Source organism: Paralichthys olivaceus, chromosome 22, assembly GCF_024713975.1.
Source record: "Paralichthys olivaceus isolate ysfri-2021 chromosome 22, ASM2471397v2, whole genome shotgun sequence".
In the NCBI taxonomy this organism is placed as follows: Eukaryota; Metazoa; Chordata; class Actinopteri; order Pleuronectiformes; family Paralichthyidae; genus Paralichthys; species Paralichthys olivaceus.
The window spans coordinates 16,906,391-16,925,000 of record NC_091114.1 but is presented as its reverse complement, the minus strand read 5'-3'; the positions used below and the strand labels follow the sequence as shown (position 1 = coordinate 16,925,000).

The window sequence follows — 18,610 nt, the reverse complement described above, 5'->3', positions numbered from 1 at the left end:
ATTAGCACAACCAGATCAGCAGCATCAGAATGTGTAGCTGAGAATTTAACTTTTCTTTCTTAAAATCTAAAACTTTCTTTTGACCTGAACTTTTTTGGAACTTCAAATGTGTCGTCAGGGAAACGGCAGCACAAACCATCTGCTGCTTCCTGACATTTTACCAACAAGGCGATCAGCAGATCTATACAGGAAGTAATTTACTGACAATGTTACAGCCGCTTCCTGCAGCTCTGACGTTTCATCACCACGTTTTCATGACGTCCTTTACGCCACATGAGGAATGATCGGTTATGTAGATAAAATGTAGATTATGTCTCTTTTCTTGTTGGTTGCAAATAAATAAGTATTTAATTCTTCATTAGTTTAGGTGTCTGTGTTCCTACAGGACCCAGAGATTGTTTAATTTTGCATAACTTTTCTGACGGTGTGTTACCGGCACTGGATGACTCATCCCCGCTGATACTCTAAATATCTAAATATTAAAATCAAGTTGAGGCGGGACCCGTTTTTTCTTTTCCTATTTTTGATCTGCGCAAAAAATCCAAACTACGAAAAACAAACTGTTATTGAACGACTTGTTTTTTGATAGGGTTAGGGTTCGCTCACACGCTGCGATTCTGCTCTTTGTTTTGGTTTCGAGAGACTCGAGGAACACGTGGAAGCAGAGGGAGCCTTTAAATGGACACTTTGAGGATTTCCTGATGGATGTAAAAACCCAATAAGGTTGTGATGAAGTCACTGACCACAGGCTCCAATAAGAGGCGTGTCTGAAATCGTAGCTCCGCCTTTCAGCAGCGAAGACATCAACAACTTAAAGCGTATTTGACAGAAGTCGAGAAGTCGATGATTTTGCACTAAAACAGTGAAAAGATGTAATGTTTCTTCAGATGTCTTTATCTGAACGTCCGTTTCAGCTTCACGATGGAATAAAGAGTCAAGAAGTCCACAACACGAACTGACGATAAACGGCCTTGTGTCCGAACGTCTGGCACCTCCCCCTGGCCACAGAGTGGAATAAGGGGCGTGTTCAGAGGTTCAGCCCTCGCAGATGGAGGCTCACCAACACTCGCCAGAAAGCAGCAGTGAGGAGTGCACCGTCCTGGAGGCTCCGCCCGGAAAAAACGCCTGCCCACAACACGCAGGGAACGTATGTATATACAGCCACTGTATATAAAGATGATCAGTGTGTGAGAACACCATCGGCGACTGTGTGTGTGTCTTTGTGTTATTTCACTCTCCAGGTGGCTGATCTGTACTGTTCGGCCTGTGAGTGTGCGCTGTGTGATGACTGCGTGTCGGACCATGAGGAGCACCCCAGGGTGCCGCTCTGTGAGGCCCTGGAGCAGCATCGTCTCAGTCTGCAGGAGAAGCTGGGGTTCGTCCAGAACAGGTGATTCTATAGATATTGATACTGGGCACACGTATCTGCTGTGGTGAACAGATGATTAACAATAAATGACCAATGCTGAAAGAACCTTCAACACTGCTTTGTCCTCACCTTGAAACTCCCACTTCCCTCTGCATGTCTTCTTCCAGACTCCCTCAGATTTCAGACGCCCTGTCCTTTGTTAAGGAGATCCTCCAGCAGCTGACCAATCAGAGGGCTTCCATTGAAGAGGACATCCAGTCCAGCTTCGAGGACCTGCACAAGCAGCTGGACGTCCGGAAGAGTGTTCTGCTCATGGAGCTGGAGGTCACATATGGACTCAAACAGAAGGTGCAAACATGTCCAGCAAGTGTCAAACATGTCAAGGGGGTTAAAAACTAAATTGTGGCTGACACAGCAGTGCAACTTCTCCTGTCACTGCGAAACTTTACTAAATTTATACCGTCTCTGTGGCCAGGTCCTCCAGGCACAGGTTGACAACCTGGTTCGGGGAGAGGGGGACATTAGTGCTATCTGTACCCAGACGGAGGAGGCTCTGGCTGGGGAGGCATGTGTGGCGAACCTGCAGGCAGAGCGGGAGCTCGGGGAGAGACTGGCGGGGCTGGCCGGTCTGGGGATGCCATGTCAGCCAGAGGAGAACGACCAGTTGGATCTGGTGATGGAGACCGACGTGCTGAGGAAGTCCATACACAACCTGGGGACAATCGTCACGACCAGGTGAGACTGAAGCAAAAAAATGCATTACAACATCGTTGTCTCTTTCTAATGAATCTCCCTCTTCTTCCTAGTGCGGTTGCAAGCCAGAGCGAGGCAATGGGTGCTGGCCTGGAGCAGTGCATTGTGGGACATCCTGCCTCTGTTACCATTGTAACCAGAGATAAGTCAGGGGGAGCCTGCAAGAGTGGCAATGCGATCCTGTCAGCTGAGGTTCATTTTACATCCCACAGTCAAACAAAACATCTGTGGACACACCCACGAGACCCCTAAACACGTACGCATGTGTTGTTCCAGGTTTTCACCCCAGATGGCAGCATAGTGGACGGGGAAATTATGGACCACAAGAATGGCACTTATGAGTTTGTGTACACGGTGCCGAAGGAGGGCAACTTCTCGCTTGCACTTCGTCTGTACGACCAGCACATCAAGGGAAGTCCCTTCAAACTGACCGTCAGCAGGACCCTGGAGGTCGACGTCGAGGTGGATGGTGTAAACCTTAAATCTTTATATAAACTCATCTACTGTCCACGTGTCCAACGTGACTAAGCACCAGAATCATGTCATCCTCAGCTGTGATGATGTATGGCTACTGTCCAAGGTTTGCTCAAAACAAACACGCTCCTCAGATGTGTCATCCAACCATCGGGGCAGGACGTGTCCGCACAAAGTGATATTTGTCTGGTGACACTGAATGAAGCTGGTGTCACTGTCCGATTTGTCAGTTTCAGAAAAGCAACAAAATGAATTCTGCAGCAATAACATGCCCCTAAACTCAAATGTTGGAAAAGAATGGGGGTAGGAGTTTTGTGATGCAGTTCTACAAACATTTTGATTGAAGCCTACTTTCCCATGAAGCCTGATGATTCTGTTGTGACACTGCTACTGCTACTACACAGTTTCATAACCAAGAAGATTCCCTAGTCAAACCTTTTGCCAGTGTGCTAACATTTACTCACCTCATTTGAAACCTGGGGAAGGCAATACTCAACATTTTCACATGTTGTCAATTTCCATTGTTCTCCTGCTCCGCCTGTTGCAAGAAGATTGATTAATCCCCTGAAATGAACACTTATCTTTTCCAACTGTTGCTGTCGCTTCAGGTGTCTCCCTCCACCACCACAGCAACCAGCTCAGCAGCCAACGCCACCCCATCTACAGGCTCCTCTGATGGGACCAAGAGAAGAGGGAAATCCCCCGGGCAGAAGAAGAAGGGCTCTAAAAGGGCAAGCAGTGCCCTGGGCACCCCAAGACGTAAAACTCAGAACCCCATTGAGGATGACCTCATCTTCAGGATTGGTGAGACAATCATCTGGACTAAATAATCTGAGCACTTGTACATGAGAAAATATCCTGTAGTGGTTTAACACAAATGTCAAACCTAAAACTGAACCATGTGACCAGTGGACCTTCTAAACTAGATGTCAGGGTCAGAAGTTTGACCACAAGTATTTCTCCACATCAGTTTCATTTCTTCTTTTCTTCAGGAACAAAGGGGAGGAACAAGGGAGAGTTCACCAACCTTCAAGGAGTGGCTGCCTCGTCCAACGGCAGGATACTGATCGCCGACAGCAACAATCAGTGTGTCCAGGTAAAATACAATTTGTCCAGGGTTCACATCTTCTCACTGAGGGGTCAGTCTGAGGGGTCAGTCTAGGTTAAGGCATTCTGTCTATGAGGGTCCTCACAAGTGTGTCCCAACTCCAGATTTTCTCCAACGAGGGGGAATTCAAGACTCGTTTTGGGGTGCGAGGACGGTCACCAGGGCAACTGCAGCGCCCTACAGGCGTGGCCGTGCACCCCAGTGGTGACATTATTATTGCCGACTATGACAACAAGTGGGTCAGCATCTTTTCCTCCGAGGGCAAGTTCAAGGTATGTGTGTAGAAGACAGGGTAATAAGTATCAGTGTAGAACTATGAACTGGTTGAATGATTCCTCGTCCTCACTGGTTCTGTTTGCTTTCCACCAGGCGAAGCTTGGCTCGGGCAGACTTATGGGGCCAAAGGGTGTGTCTGTGGACCAGAATGGTCACGTCATCGTGGTTGACAACAAGGCGTGCACTGTCTTCATCTTTCAGCTGACGGGCAAGCTCATCACCAAGTTTGGGAGTCGAGGCAATGGTGACAAGCAGTTCGCAGGTAGAGCTTGTTCACGGATAGATGAATAAAAAACACCACAAGAAGAACACTTGCATGTTTTGTACTTTTTCTTATAAATGTGAATCACACAAATTACTGTCACTTGAACATTTCTTGCTAACAGTCACTGCTCTTACTTTTAGACCATCGTTTTCTTCGTTCGTGGTATTTTCTGTAACTAAGCAACCAACTGCAGGGTAGAAAACCTGTGAGTCTGGACATGGATAATAACTGATAGGGAGTGAAAACACTCATGTTTAGATAGATTGCTTTAGTTTTAAAATAAAAATGTCATAGTATGGATGTAGCTTAAAGGTTGTAGAATGTGTAGAATTCAGTGATATCTAGTGTTGCAGTGTCAGGTTGCAGCTGAACACCCCTCCCCTCCCCCTCTCCTTCCAAACATGAAGAACCTGTGGCAGCTTCAGTCGTCATAAAAACTCAAAAGGTTTTAGTTTGTTCAGTCTGGACTAATGTAAACAACATGGCGGCCTCCGTAGAGAGGGTCCCCTCCGTTTAAATATAAAGTATTTGAATATAAAGTATTTAAATATAAAGGGCCTTCTCTGGGGTAAAGAAAACTACAATTCCTACAATTTAGATAAAACGAACTAGTGCGAATGATTCTATGTTAAATTTCTGCCAATAGATACTTTCACCTAAATCTTACACACTGGACCTTTAAGTGTAAACTCAAGCGTCGCCTGAAAGCAGGTGAAGTGTAAACAGAGCAGTAAAGGTGGCAGTGTGTGTGAGCTCTTACAGCAGCTGAAGTGTTAGTTAAAATCACTTCAGGTGCTAACAGTGGAAATGCAGCTAAGTATCTGTTGAAGTGATGAAAGTAACTGAAGTGGAATTGCTGAAAGACGATCTGCTGTTTCTCTTCTCCTTTCCTGAAGGTCCACACTTTGCAGCAGTGAACAAGAACAATGAAATCATTGTGACCGACTTCCACAACCACTCTGTCAAGGTACTGACTAAACGTTGCAGACTTTTGTTTTGCTTCATCAGGACACATAAACATAGATTCTGATGGTTCTTGTCTTTCTCTGACTCGTCAGGTTTTCACCCCCGAGGGAGAGCTGGTGTTGAAATTTGGCTCAAACGGTGAAGGGAACGGCCAGTTCAACGCTCCCACCGGCGTCGCTGTGGATGTTAATGGGAACATCATTGTAGCTGACTGGGGCAACAGCAGGATACAGGTACAACAGAGCTGTGCATTTTTAACAACATTTAAGGATGAGAACTATTGTAATCATTTCCTCGATCTGTTCCAACATTTCTAGGTGTTTGACGGCAGCGGTTCCTTCCTCTCCTACATCAACACATCGGCGGACCCTCTGTATGGACCCCAAGGTCTGGCTCTGACCTCAGACGGACATGTGGTAGTGGCCGACTCTGGCAACCACTGCTTCAAAGTCTACCGCTACCTACAATGATGACAGAGAGGTGAAGGCAGGAGAGATGGTCGGGAGGAGCAGTTGTGGGGAGGAGAGATCAGATCCACGATGTCAAACTCCAGGAATTATTGCATGAACCTCTTTTGTTGAATGTAACGATGGAAGGAGGGATGGGTAGAAGCCAGGAGAAACAAAGGAGGAGGAATAATAATGAAAATAAAAGCAAGTATTGATTCCTTTTGATGAAGTGATCAGAAAAATGGAGATGTGGATTGCAGGGACCGGAGGCACCAACGCTGATCTTTGAACTACACCCTTTAAAAGTCTAAAGAGTATGAAGTGGCAGACAGTAAGATAAAAATGTTCTGCCTTATGCAAATGTGACATCCATCACTGAATGGGATGCATGAGGGATGCAAGGCGTAAGGAGAATAAACTGTGATGCAACGATGGATTAATGACGTCAAAAATAAAGACAGCAAGAGGGGACGATAAAAACATCTTTGGAAACCTTAATGATGGATAAAGGGATCGCAATCGCATCAGAGGCATGAATGACCGAAGGATTCGTAGAGAACAGGAAGGATGAACAACAGTTTTCTATTGTTCCACTTTCTTGTATTGTATCTACAAGGTAAAATGATGGCCAGTGAACTAAAAGGGGTCCATGTCTTGGTTTGGTTTTCCATGTCATATATTTCAGCTCCATCATTTGTACAGAGACATCAACTCTAACATTTGGAGGCTAATTTGACAACATACCAACTAAGGCGACATCCACACGACTACGTTTTAGTTTCACACTGTTGCTCTGGCTAAGTCTGGCGTCCACGCTACTCAGGAGTCTTCGAGAGGCTAAAACGTAGAAGTTTGTAAATGCTGCTGGTCTCGATTTAGTTTGAAAACTCTTGTGTTAGAAACTGAGACTTTAATCAACCAAGGCCCCCCTACGTTCTCTTCCTGATTGGTTCTTATCAGTCACATGACTCGACTACCAGTGGTGAAAATAAACCATGCTAACACTTCCTGTCAGTAACAGTTCCACCTCGTTGTCGTTCCAAGAAAAGAAATCCCTGCTCTGACTTTCACCATCACTGTTCCTCCTTCAGAGGAGTTTCTGTAACTAAGCAACCAACAGCAGAGTAGACGATCTACTTCCTGTTTACATCACATGACCAGTGAACGTGAACTGTCATGTGATGTGCGTTTTCAGGTGAACAGAGATTATTTCTGTATTCGTGTGGATGTGGCCATGGAGCTTGTCAGTGCGTGCAACACGTATGGAGTTTGAAACTGTTTCTTCAGAAGTGGATCATAGTTGTTCTGTGAAGTTTCCAGGTTAAATCTGTAAATATGAAACAAGGGAATGGTCAAAGGGCACCCAGCCGTATTTCCTTTGACTGTATTATAGAGTCACGATGTTTTCAGAGTCATGAAGAAATCACGAGACGACTAAGACATGGGCCACTTTTAACCTGCTGTCCCTTGTTTGTACATTAGGATTGTCTGAAAATGGAATGTTTCTTTTTTGCCATATGCTAATATTCTTTACAAGTCGTGGGCAATAGATTCGTAATTAGAAATGATTGCTTGACTTTGATTGTTTGAATGGGATGATTGACAAGCACCATTGTCTATCTTTGCTTGCTTTGAGTGTTATATTTTTCCTGAGAAATCTGTCGCAAGGAAGAAAGAAAAAAAAATCATAAATCTATCCTATATATTTGTGAGAAAACATTTAATAATTTCATGTAAAATGTTCAAAGTAATCTGCATATTTGGAACAAGCAACAGTTTTACACACTGGTTTCTGTTCGCAGGGGAAGAGAGAAATATGGAATGTTTAGATTCATTCCACCCCCACCAATGATTCTAGAATGCATTGAGAATTGTGCTGTTGCCTGCTTGTACAATTCCACATGGTCCGTCATCTACCAAAAAAAAAAAGTCCCTCAGTGTTCTAGAAGCATGCCTCTATGTGATTGTCGATATCAAACATACCCGATTTAACTAGTAGCTCCCATTTTACAAACAGTTCACCCTCACCTCAGCAGATTTACAGTAATGTTAACTCCAGTAAAGGACGATTGCAAATCATCAAGACTCGTTACGTTTGGAAAAGTGCTGCATCATAATAGTACAAAGCATTTATGATAATTATTGAATCTACAAGAAAAGCATTTAAGTAACTGACGTGAACTCACAGCTGGACAGTTTAACGGTCAACACTGAAAATACTGAAAAAGTGAAAAGTGAAGAATGTCTGTGTTGAACGAACAGATGCTCGTGGTAGAGGAACAACTTGTGGTCAGTTGTTTACAGTATGACGTCTTTATTGAAGCAGGAATAAGAATAATCAATAATGTGAATACTCTTTGTTCACAAAAGATCAAATGCATTTTATTAATTTGTTCATTGTTCATCTTATTAGGTATTTTAATCTTTCTATTTTACCATCGGATTGTGTTTCACCACGTGCATTGAAGTTCTTAAGTGCCCATTATATTCTTTGCTTTTATACATATTTGATCTGTTGTGTTGAATCATATATGATTGTTGGACTTTGCTCCTTTTTGTTGTTGTTCTTTGAGGACGAATCAGTGTTAAAAGTTTTAATCCTAGTTTTGGTCAAAAGGAAGTTGTCATCCCGCGGAGGAACCAAAGTTAAAAACACACAGAGCTGTTAGTGCTGATGAGGTCAGGAGGTTCATTTTCTAAGAAAGTGTGCAACTAGATACAAGCTAACGTGCAATGCTGAATGCTAACAAGGCTCGTCATTAGTATCTCAGCTAACTTATAACAAAATGTCTTAACAGTGACAAGTGCATAATTAACTATTGTCATTACATTGAATAACTTTATTTAAAGGCACAAAGTCTTTTTTTGCGCAACAGACTTTTGAGTTTCTGGTCATCTGGGTTCCGCTGAATATTCAGCCTTCGAAATATATGAATGTTGTTTATAAGATTGCCTTCAGTAATCCGGATCTAAAATAAAAAATAAGTTGCTAATTCACAGATTACTCGTCCATTTGAGGGAACGTTTCACCATTTAGAAAATGTTCAAGAAACAAAACCAACCAGACATGCTATGTTCATCATTACAAGTGTTTTAGTGTGACTTAGATGCTTCATTGTTGGTTTGGACCATGACATGAACAACACTGAACACTTTTTTCCTCAAATGGATCTGTAATGTTTCAGAGAACAGCTCTGAAAGCAGCATTCAGTTTCTTACAGCTTCACTTTGCCTGCTCTTCCTCTCTGTGTATTTACTATCTATCATGTCTGTTCACTGTTATCAACCATCTCTTCAATATTCACAATATTCAACACGGAAATAAAGCATCACTTCCTTAACGGGAGCCAATCATTGAGGTTTATGGATGTTTGATGTGTGATTGTTTATGTGTTGACAAGCCGCACCCCCCACCCCCACCTGCCACATTCAAATGGGAATGAGTGAAGAAGACCAGGGCCAATCACATGATCATTACTGGTTTTCCAACATGCAAAAAAGGCAAAGTCCTGTTTATTTTACACACGTACACGAGAACCACATAAATCATCATCGGGTGTCTGGACAGGACACCTGTGTCCGACAGTCTGCTGTGACGCAGGAAAAGGAAATTAAACACAAGGAAATTCGATTCAGCAGGTTTGCGGTTATTTAATAAATTACAACTACTTCTACTAGTATAAATATAGTCTTTGAAAAACTCGGTCTTATTTCGGAAAGACTGAGTCGTGTTTGCGTTGAGTTCTTGTGTGATTGCAGATGTTGACTCTGAGAGGTCCATGAAATTGCGTCTATGTCAGGAATTTCAAACTTTCACCGTTGGAATACTTGATGTACTTTGTCATTGTGTCCTTAGAAGAGGACTATTATCTACACCACGTCACGACATTGAGAAAGAGGGGGGGCACACCCTTCACAGGTCGGCAGTGAATCCCAGTGTCAAAGCTCATTTTACGATTCCAACAGAAACAGGACAGTGTTGTGGGAACACTTCATCAGCAGAAGCTAATTTTACTTGATGTTGTTTCTGTATTTTTCTCAATTTTAATTGTGTAAACATATCCATAAGTAAGCTTTCGTCTTCTGCACACCTCCACTTCACATCCTCTTTTTCTTGTCTTCCTTCACAGGCCATGACTGTCGACTCCTCTTCTCTCAACGTCACCTTTGGCCCTGCTCCCATCTCCTCCTCCAACTCCTCCCTTTATCCTCTCTACGTTAATTGTCAATTTGCCGAAACAGGCACTGTCATGTTCATATGCTTCACCTCCGCCAACATCCTCCTGCTCCTCCCTCTCTACATCCTGGTTCTCTACACGGGGGTCCAGCAATGGTGGTGTCAGCGCTCCGTTAAGGGAGGAAGATCAACAAGTCAATCGGACCTCTTAACCTACCACATGGTTGCGATGGAGCTTGTTGGTCTCTTCGGATTAGTCTCCTACAGTTATGGAATCTCCACAGACTTTAGGAAGATGCTGAGGTTGGGGACTTCAGTATTCTGCTTTTTCTTCCCTGGACAGAGTTTATTTCACTGCCTTGCCTGTCTGGAGCACTACCTGGCTATTGTTCATCCCATCACCTACTTGCACCTGAAGGAAACCAAGATCGGAAAAATTTGCGTTGGTTGTGTTTGGCTGCTGTGCTCAGTGTGGATTGTTGTAAGAGCTTTTTGTTGCCATAGTGTTCCAACCGTCTGGTTTCTCTGCATCTTGGGCTTTTCCGTAAATCTGGCGTTATTCTGCAATCTTTCTGTTCTACGTGTTCTGATTCGGCCCAGGCCAGGGGAGGTGGGTGGAGGCAGGGATGGGGTTGACCAATCAAAGCAGAGGGCTCTCCGCATCATCATGGCTATATTCGGAGTACTATTGTCCAGATTTGTTGGATTTTTCCTGTCGTCCAGTTTAACAAATTTGATCTTACTACGTAGAGATTTATGTGTGTTGCTGAATTGTGGAATCTGGTTGACTCTGCCCAGCAGTCTGGTTCTGCCTCTGCTGTTTCTGCACAGGGCAGGAAAGTTAGCATGTGGTCGACAGAGCACAGAAGTAGAATAGATACGTTTAGGTTTGACTGGTGTTTTACTTTTACTTTTACTTTTAAGCAGTTGTTTTATCTGCCTATACTCTCAATTGGCAGATAGTTATTTAGAGCTGGTGTTTCTGAATGTTTTAGGGCCCTTTCAATTGTACTATGTAGTTGTTGTGGTGTTCTATGTGGCTGCCAGGGTATTTGAAGCGGTTGCTAGGCGATTGCTCAGGGGTTTTAAGTGGTTGGTTTCCATGTTGTTTACATTTAACTTGTTTGAAATAACAGTCATATAATTTAGTTGAAAGCTCAAGAAATATATTTAATAGTTGTGTCTCTCTTTAAATATCCTGATAGAGCCAACACATAACGCTTTGTAACTGATCACATGTGAGTTAAAGTAAGTATAAACAAAGTAAAGTAATACTACAAAATACTATTGAATTTGGACTGTTCTGATTTTGTGCTTTTCAAAGTTGTGATGACCATTTTCTACTGCTTTTGACAAATACTGTGAAAATCTGTGGATGGATCAACAATAAAAAATGAATCATTGGGTGCACGACTCTTTGACGACAACTTTTCTACCACAATTATACTGAGAAATAAAAAACATAAATTCACTTTTTGCAGAATTACATTTACGTTTAATGTACTGATACAATCAACCAAAACAAAATAGGTTTGTCAAACTCAAAATGATAAGTTTAGGTGATATCATCATAGTATCATATATTTATATTTATATACAGTAAATAAACAACAATATTATACTTGTTTACATCTTGATAGATGAGCAGGTCTTATTTATTAACTTTCCACCATTGGGGCTCCACCCCCCTTCTCCAAATATGGTTACTTATGGTTAACGAATCCAAGATGGCGCTGGAATAAAAGTTAAACTGATGCTTCAAATCGGCGGCTCACAAACCAACGGGCGACGTCACGGTGACGGTTGATACTTGAGTGCAGCTTGGCATCCTCTGAGTTTGAATGAGTGGAACATGGAGGATGTTGACATCACATTACTCGAGAACAAACCAAGAGAAATGGCTGAATATCCACTTAATTATCAAACTAAAGCCAAATGACAACTTGTGTTGCTGCTGTCATGGTCCTCTTCTCCACAGAGGCAACACCACATCAGCCAATACGTCGGTCAACTCCTCTTCCTCCGTCAGCCCTTTGCTGCCTCGACTTGTCCTCCACACCGGACACCAGCGATGTACCTCCCTGACCTTCCCTCTGTCCAATACACCTGCACCTGTTGGCCTTGTCCCTAGTTGTCACTTCTCTTGTCCTCCGGATTCTGATTCGTCCAGGGCCAGGAAATGTGGGTGGGGACCAATTACAGCCCCATTAAGAAGGATTCATGTAGCTACAATTAGATAACAGCCAGTTGCTGATCAGTAATATTCAAACAGTTTGGCACATTTACCATAAAACTTTTCATCACAGCGTTCATTCGCTAACCAACTGTGTACGAGCTCAAGGGCACAGGCCCGGGATTCAATTATAGAATTTAATAACACACTCAAATCAATCAGATTACAGACGTCATTTATTCACATTTTAATTGTGTTTATAGAATATGACAGGCAAAATGTATCTTTGTAGCCCCTGTACCAGAATTAAACTGTATACAACCTCAAAATACAGTCTGTCCTGTTGTACCTGAGACAACCAACTATTACTGTCCAGAATTAATGAAAGCAAAAAAAAAAAAACTGAACAAGGAACTTATCAAGCTCAAATGACAAACATCTGCATTAAAATTAAAAAATGTAAAAATTCAGTGATTAAAAATGAAAAAGATTTACCTAAAACCATGAAGAAGAAATTTGAATTGTTTTAGATTTGTGATGACTCTGCTCTTTTCTGATTGAACGGCTCAGAACTCGTCTCGTTTTTGGGCGGAGCCATTGCGCACCTCCTTGCTGATGTTGATCGTAGCTCTGATTGCAGTTTTCATAGACGTCTCGATCCAGGCGTGAGGGAAGCCTGTGTGTTCCCCGGCAAAGTGCACCCTGCCTTCACTCTTAAAGAGCTCCTTAGAGTACTGCAGATGTTGGAAGGGTGTGAAGAGAGCGAAGGCGCCCAGGCTGTAGGGATCCAAGCTCCACTTCTTCACCACCACCCCTGTGCAGAGACCTCTAATGTCCTCGCCGTGGATCGCAGCTAAATCTTTCAGAACCAGCTCTTTCAGGTCTTCGTCACTCGCTCCCAGGAAGAGAAGCGAGTTGTCAGACCAGGTGTAGGAAGCCAGGAGGACGCCGATCTTCTGGTTTGAGAAACTTTGGCTGGGGTAGTAGATAAAACGAGAGGGCCTGTCAGTGATGCTCTTCCCTCCTTTGATGCCCTCCCTCTCCCAGAACTTCTCACTGAAGGTGAGGAAGACTTTTGTAGCGCTATCATAGTGGACCATCCTCAGGGCCTCCATCTTTTTAATGGGGAGAGGTGGATTAAAGTCCATGTAAAGGGCTGCTTTGGTTGTGGTGGTCACCAGGACAACGTCTGCCTCAAGGGTTTTCAAAGGGGATTCTTGGTCTTTCTGGTACACAAGGACGACGCCTGTCTGTGTCTGATGGATTTGCTTCACCGTTGAGTTCAGGAGAGCAGGGGCATCAAGCCTCTCATGTAAAGCTTTGGGGAGAAGGTCCATCCCGCCTGTTATTTCAGTGTAGCTTCAAAGCAAAAAGACATTTTCTCATTTAATTGAGCATATAAATGAATAAATTATTTCCTTGCTCTTGAACAGAAAGTGTGAAAAGTCAACACTGTTATTTATTTGAGCCTGAGCATCTCGTCTTTGCATATTTCTGATCCAACTAAATTGAATAAACATAGAAATCACAAAACTATTTATACTCAGGATCTAAAGAAAGAAAAACAGTGAATTTGATAAATTGCATTCACAATAATATGACGTCACCAAGACCTTTGACCCCTGAAATTGAATCTGTGAGTCGAAGTGAACAATTTTACCACATTCAAAGACACTGAATGCACTGATTGTATTAAATCATATGTAAGTTAATGTTAAAATGGTCTCAAGGAGTTTCTGAGTTGTTTCATTCAGGAGACCTTGTTTTGTAAAGTCAAAGTGACCTTGACTTTTAATCAGATCTTGCTCCTTTCTATGAGACCCTTCAATTCAGACACATATTCATGTCGGTAAGTCTTACTCGGTGTGGTCGCTGATGTCGTTGGTGTCGTAGATCATCTCAGTCAGAGCCGTGTGCATGAGGCTGTCTTCGTTGAGCAAGTCTCCGATCATCCTCACTGCTTCGTTGCTCAGATCACCTTCTCTTTTGAGATAATCCTGTGAAAAGGACACAAACGTTCAGTCACTCCAATGAAACATTAATCTTAAAGGAGACATGTTCTGAGTGTTATGACTGTAAAATGTCTTCAGGAAACTGTCCTCAGACCGTCCATCGCTGCAGCTCCTCTTTTCAGCCCCTGTCTCCAACACTTAGTTTTTGGTTCCTGTCTCTTTAACCCTCACCCTCTGATTGGTCAGCTGGGGCTCTCTTTGTGATTGGTCGACCGATTCCAGCTCACGAAGGAAATGTCGGCCTCGCTCTCGCTTTACATGGCTTTGTTTAGGAGGCGTGTCAGAGTAGCCACCCACCAATAAGTATTGAAATCTGACATGAAATCACGTTGTACTTTACCTTCACAGAGTAGTGGTCGAACTTCATAAGAGCCTGATAACAGCCATTTGTCATCACTTCGTCTTTCACCTGCAAAAAGATCAAATGTACACTCAACTCACAAAATGTGTTTTTTATTCAAGTGTACTTGATATAAATGTTTTAAATGTTTAATTAAATGTTTATATATAGAAATAAATCAATATATAACAGCTCAAGGTCTCAGTGACTGAGTTTACATGGATACAAGTATTTTGATATCAGCCGGACTAAGACGCTGACCAATTAGCAATTAGCATACAGATGTGGGCCACTTCTGGCCATGATGCAACATTTCTGACCTTGTTGTGGCCAAGACAAAATGGATGTGACTCACTCGTGAAATAGCAAATGTGGCCCGAATGTCCCGAAACAAATGTGGGCAGCTTGAGGCAAATCTGGGCCCAAACCATTTTTAAATGTGTGTGACGTGTTTTCTGATGACGTTAAACCAATAAGGTCAAAGTTGGAATAAGCAATAATCAAATTGAAACATGTTCTGACCTTATTATGTGGATGTATACATATTAATCATAGTACAACGTCCAGTAATAAGACGTAATGTTGACATGACTCAGAATGAAACTACGTTCTGTAACTAAATATTTATATATAAACTTATAAAACCATCATAGTCTAATCAAACGTTTTACTCAGAATAAGGTCAACAGTCGGAATAGTTGTCTATGTAAACGTAGTCACTGATGGAACTGTCCATATGACTAAGACTGAGAGGAATGAATCAGTTAAGGCAAAATGGATGAATACATATATAAGACAATCTTTCATCTCATGCTTTTGGCTTTTACTGTATATTAAAGACCACGTGATCCGTCCTCATGCTTCCACACCTTCTGCAGAGCTTTTTGTAGCAGCTCGTCGGCCGACTTCCCTTTCTCTTGTTCCTCCAGGTTATACCCCAGGATGTCCGGGTGTTCATTCACTTCTTTCGTCCATTTCTTTATCTCATTGACCAGGTAATAGGTGTTGGGGTTAGTCATTATGAACTTATTTAGCTTGAGTTCGAGTGACTTCACAAACCAGTGGAGGATTCTGTTGAGACACAAGGTCACGTAGCTTGTGACTGTGGAAAGTTTGCAAAAATTTAAGCTGAGAAGGTTACAAGACTTTTATTTATCTATATATCTATACATCACTTAATCACATTTAGCTGAGAGCAGGTAACAAGATCGCTTCAACTGTCACAATCAGCTCCAGACAGTTGAAGAGTGAAGCTGATCTGTGATCAGTTCAACACACTGAGAAGTTCTCAACAACCAGAGTTTATCTCCAATGTTCAGCAGCAAACTTTAAAACATGAAGAACTCTGAACAGTTTGATGCATTTGTTACAGCAGCAGCTCTTCTGGTGCAGGAAGCAGGGGATCATGGGTAATATCCAGTGTTCAGTGGTGTTTCAGGTCAGTGGGAGGAGTCAGAGCTCAACACTTTGAGACACTTTGTTTTTTCTACACATCCATGCTGCCTAAGAAAGAACATTAGCTAACTAAAGATAGCACGGAAAACAATTTCTACTCACCTGTGAGAACTCGGGATCCTCATCGCTCCCTTCTCAACGTACCAGCCCTCCGTTTCATTCCTGTGGGTCTCCACTCGTCCTCCCACACGACCACTAGCCTCTAATATGGTCACCTTGTTCAAACAGGTACATTACGAGGTTAGACATCATATTCTGATTTTATAATCAAAGTGGTATTTTATTTTTTAAGTTCTTTTTATTGAATTTCACAATTTACACACACAAACCAAAAAGGACACCCGACAACATCCCATCCCCCCTGCCGTCACTCAGTCGGCCACACTGGCTCCCCTTTGCTACCGCATCCACATACCTCAGTATATACACAATGACAAACCATCGTAATTCAAGGCACTTCGTTATGTGAAATGAATTAAGAAAACTTTAAGAAATATATAAGATATCTAAAACGGTATTTTCTGTCAAAAATATACTGTTAGAAGAACAAAGGGCTTTAAACTCTGGATTATATGAAACACAAAGGTTATAAGTGTAGATTAGAAGTGATCAGTAAAATCAGGTGTAAAACATCCAGTGTAAAGAAACTCAAACAGAAGTGATGTCGTCCACAACTATAGATTATGAGGAAAGACAGACGAAGCTTCTTCCATCTCAGATACGGTTCAGTGGTCCACTCCTCAAAATATCACATGGAACACACAACATGTTGCAGCACAGAACCAGCAGGTGGCGAACCTTGATCAGCTGGTATGTTCCGGATTGTTTCAGTGTTTCTCTGCCCCTAGTGGTCAACAAAAAAATGTCAGCAGCATTAAATGCTCGACCTGCTGCTCGTACCTTGTGTCCTGCGTCCTGCAGCAGCTTTGCCGCCGTCAGTCCAGCCATGCCAGCTCCAACAATCGCAACATGATGCGGTGTGTGTATGCGGGGGAGGCCATCCTGCGCTGTCTGCAGCAGCTGATCGTAGTCTGCGTCCTCCAGACAATCAGCCAGATGCTGCTCCACGCTGAGAGCAGCAGTCTGACTGTGGTACATTGTGAACAGCAGCACAACATCTGGAGACGACAAAGAGTGAATGGAAGGAAAACTCATATCAAAGGATTTGCATCCTCTTTGATATCATTTGTAGATATCATTCATCTACTTTAGTGTTAGGATATGTCTGTCTTTATTTGTTGTGCCTGTGCACTTTACTTTTACTGTAGTGTGGAAAATGTCTTGTCTTCACCGTGGGATAGTTAGGAATGTAAATTCCATTCCTTTGTTTGTCTGGTATATGTGAAGAAATTGACAATAAAGCTGACTTTGATAGAAACCTTCACAGACACAATCGCAGACTGGCAACATGGTTCATCACCATTTTTCAGTTTCAGGAGACAGTAAATAGTTTGGTCTACTTATATTCAAACATTCAGACCAAATAATAAAAATAATAATTAAATAAGGTTTAAAGGTTTCTTCCACATAAAGTGACAGTTGCTCATTTCAGCAGAAACCCGACTGTATCCCGGTGTAATAATATTGAACAAATGATAGATTGAATTATTTAAGTGTAATGATAATAATCAGTGTGTTTTATTTCAAATGATGGAGTTCCATGTAGGCAGGAGAGCTTAGTCCACCTCTGTCAGGCAGTATGTGATGTATGTCTTTACAGAGGTAATGTCACCACGTTCATTCCCTCAGACCGTTGAAAGGTTGAAGCAAACAGCGAACACTCGTCAGAGGAGACGTCTGACACCTCACAGGTTTCAAACTTTATCCAAATAAAAGAAAATACTCACAAATTGTACAGTTCAGCACACGACGATCCATCTTGGTCTGGAAGCTGGAAGAGGAAAAAACATTTAATCCCATTGATTGACACACACACGCCCACACAGACACACACACACACACACACACACACAGATAAACACTTCTCTTTCTTACCTGTTGAACAAACTCAGATTGTGAGTGTTTGACCTGAGGAGGAGTCATCGTGTCTTTTATACAGAATCTGTCCTCTCGTCTGATTGGCCAACCAGAGAGGAGGTGAATTAACGACTTTCAGATGAAAATGACAAATCGTTTCTCAGGAACAGGACGACAGAATGAAGCAATGGACAGACATGTGATATCTTTACGCCCCGATGATCCGTCTCATTGTGAAATAGTCAGAACATTGAACCTGTTGATTTATTGTAGAGTTCCTTTATTTCATGAGGGTCATGATTACAAATACTCTGGTTGTGTGAAGTTTGTCTGTTTGTACAAATGAACGTCCTCGTGGTTCAAACATTTTATCTTCGGAGGTGAAGACTTCAGCGGCTTCCTCTTCTTCTTCTATGGTTTAATGTGTCTCTACTTCCTGTGATTGCTTCAACAAAGTGTTTTCACTGTGAACCAACAGAACCAGGTTCAGTTTGATCCAGACCCAGAACTCCTCTTCTGGTCTGAGGAACGTTCACAGCTGAAGTTCAGCTTCAGACTGAAGTGACGAGTCGGAGGAAGTGTCAGACACACGGTGTTTGTAAGAAGTCAGAAGCTAAAGATCCACAGAGTTTGGAGCTCATGCAGGATTTACAGCCTCATGAGCCTGAACCATTCCCAGGTCCAGGCTGCTGCCAGAGTGCATCCTGGGTTTTATAAGAACTGGACGCCTCATCCAACTTCATCTAAGATTCAACTAATGAGTCAGACTCAGCAGATCATCTCACTCCGGTCATGAAAACTCTACACGTGAAGAAT

At 42.5% G+C, this 18,610-nt stretch overlaps 2 protein-coding genes across 3 annotated transcripts in view; one reads left to right on the top strand and one right to left on the bottom strand.

The window, feature by feature from the left end:
* The window catches only part of LOC109644253 (tripartite motif-containing protein 2-like), an 11,978-nt gene extending 2,964 nt beyond the window's left edge, over positions 1 to 9,014 (top strand). Inside the window, exons 2-14 of one of the 2 annotated variants that reach the window (XM_069518871.1) lie at positions 915 to 1,147; positions 1,242 to 1,390; positions 1,537 to 1,717; positions 1,845 to 2,104; positions 2,176 to 2,314; positions 2,399 to 2,593; positions 3,205 to 3,400; positions 3,589 to 3,692; positions 3,809 to 3,976; positions 4,074 to 4,242; positions 5,142 to 5,212; positions 5,304 to 5,444; positions 5,529 to 9,014. In XM_069518871.1, coding sequence (XP_069374972.1) covers positions 1,049 to 1,147; positions 1,242 to 1,390; positions 1,537 to 1,717; positions 1,845 to 2,104; positions 2,176 to 2,314; positions 2,399 to 2,593; positions 3,205 to 3,400; positions 3,589 to 3,692; positions 3,809 to 3,976; positions 4,074 to 4,242; positions 5,142 to 5,212; positions 5,304 to 5,444; positions 5,529 to 5,681 — 2,025 coding nt within the window. In that variant the 5' untranslated portion in view covers positions 915 to 1,048 and the 3' untranslated portion in view covers positions 5,682 to 9,014. The remainder of the gene's footprint in view (positions 1 to 914; positions 1,148 to 1,241; positions 1,391 to 1,536; positions 1,718 to 1,844; positions 2,105 to 2,175; positions 2,315 to 2,398; positions 2,594 to 3,204; positions 3,401 to 3,588; positions 3,693 to 3,808; positions 3,977 to 4,073; positions 4,243 to 5,141; positions 5,213 to 5,303; positions 5,445 to 5,528) is intronic. The other variant, XM_069518872.1, reaches the window with a different exon arrangement.
* A 3,214-nt stretch (positions 9,015 to 12,228) lies between these two features.
* On the bottom strand, positions 12,229 to 17,845 carry LOC109644254 (L-amino-acid oxidase-like). Its single transcript, XM_020109604.2, has 8 exons — positions 17,813 to 17,845; positions 17,665 to 17,708; positions 16,718 to 16,935; positions 15,920 to 16,032; positions 15,232 to 15,433; positions 14,363 to 14,431; positions 13,871 to 14,007; positions 12,229 to 13,369 (listed from the first exon to the last, which is right to left on the bottom strand). Exons 2-8 carry the CDS (start codon positions 17,693 to 17,695, stop codon positions 12,577 to 12,579), a joined length of 1,563 nt encoding a protein of 520 aa, XP_019965163.2. The 5' UTR covers positions 17,696 to 17,708; positions 17,813 to 17,845; the 3' UTR covers positions 12,229 to 12,576.
* Positions 17,846 to 18,610: the final 765 nt, after the last annotated feature.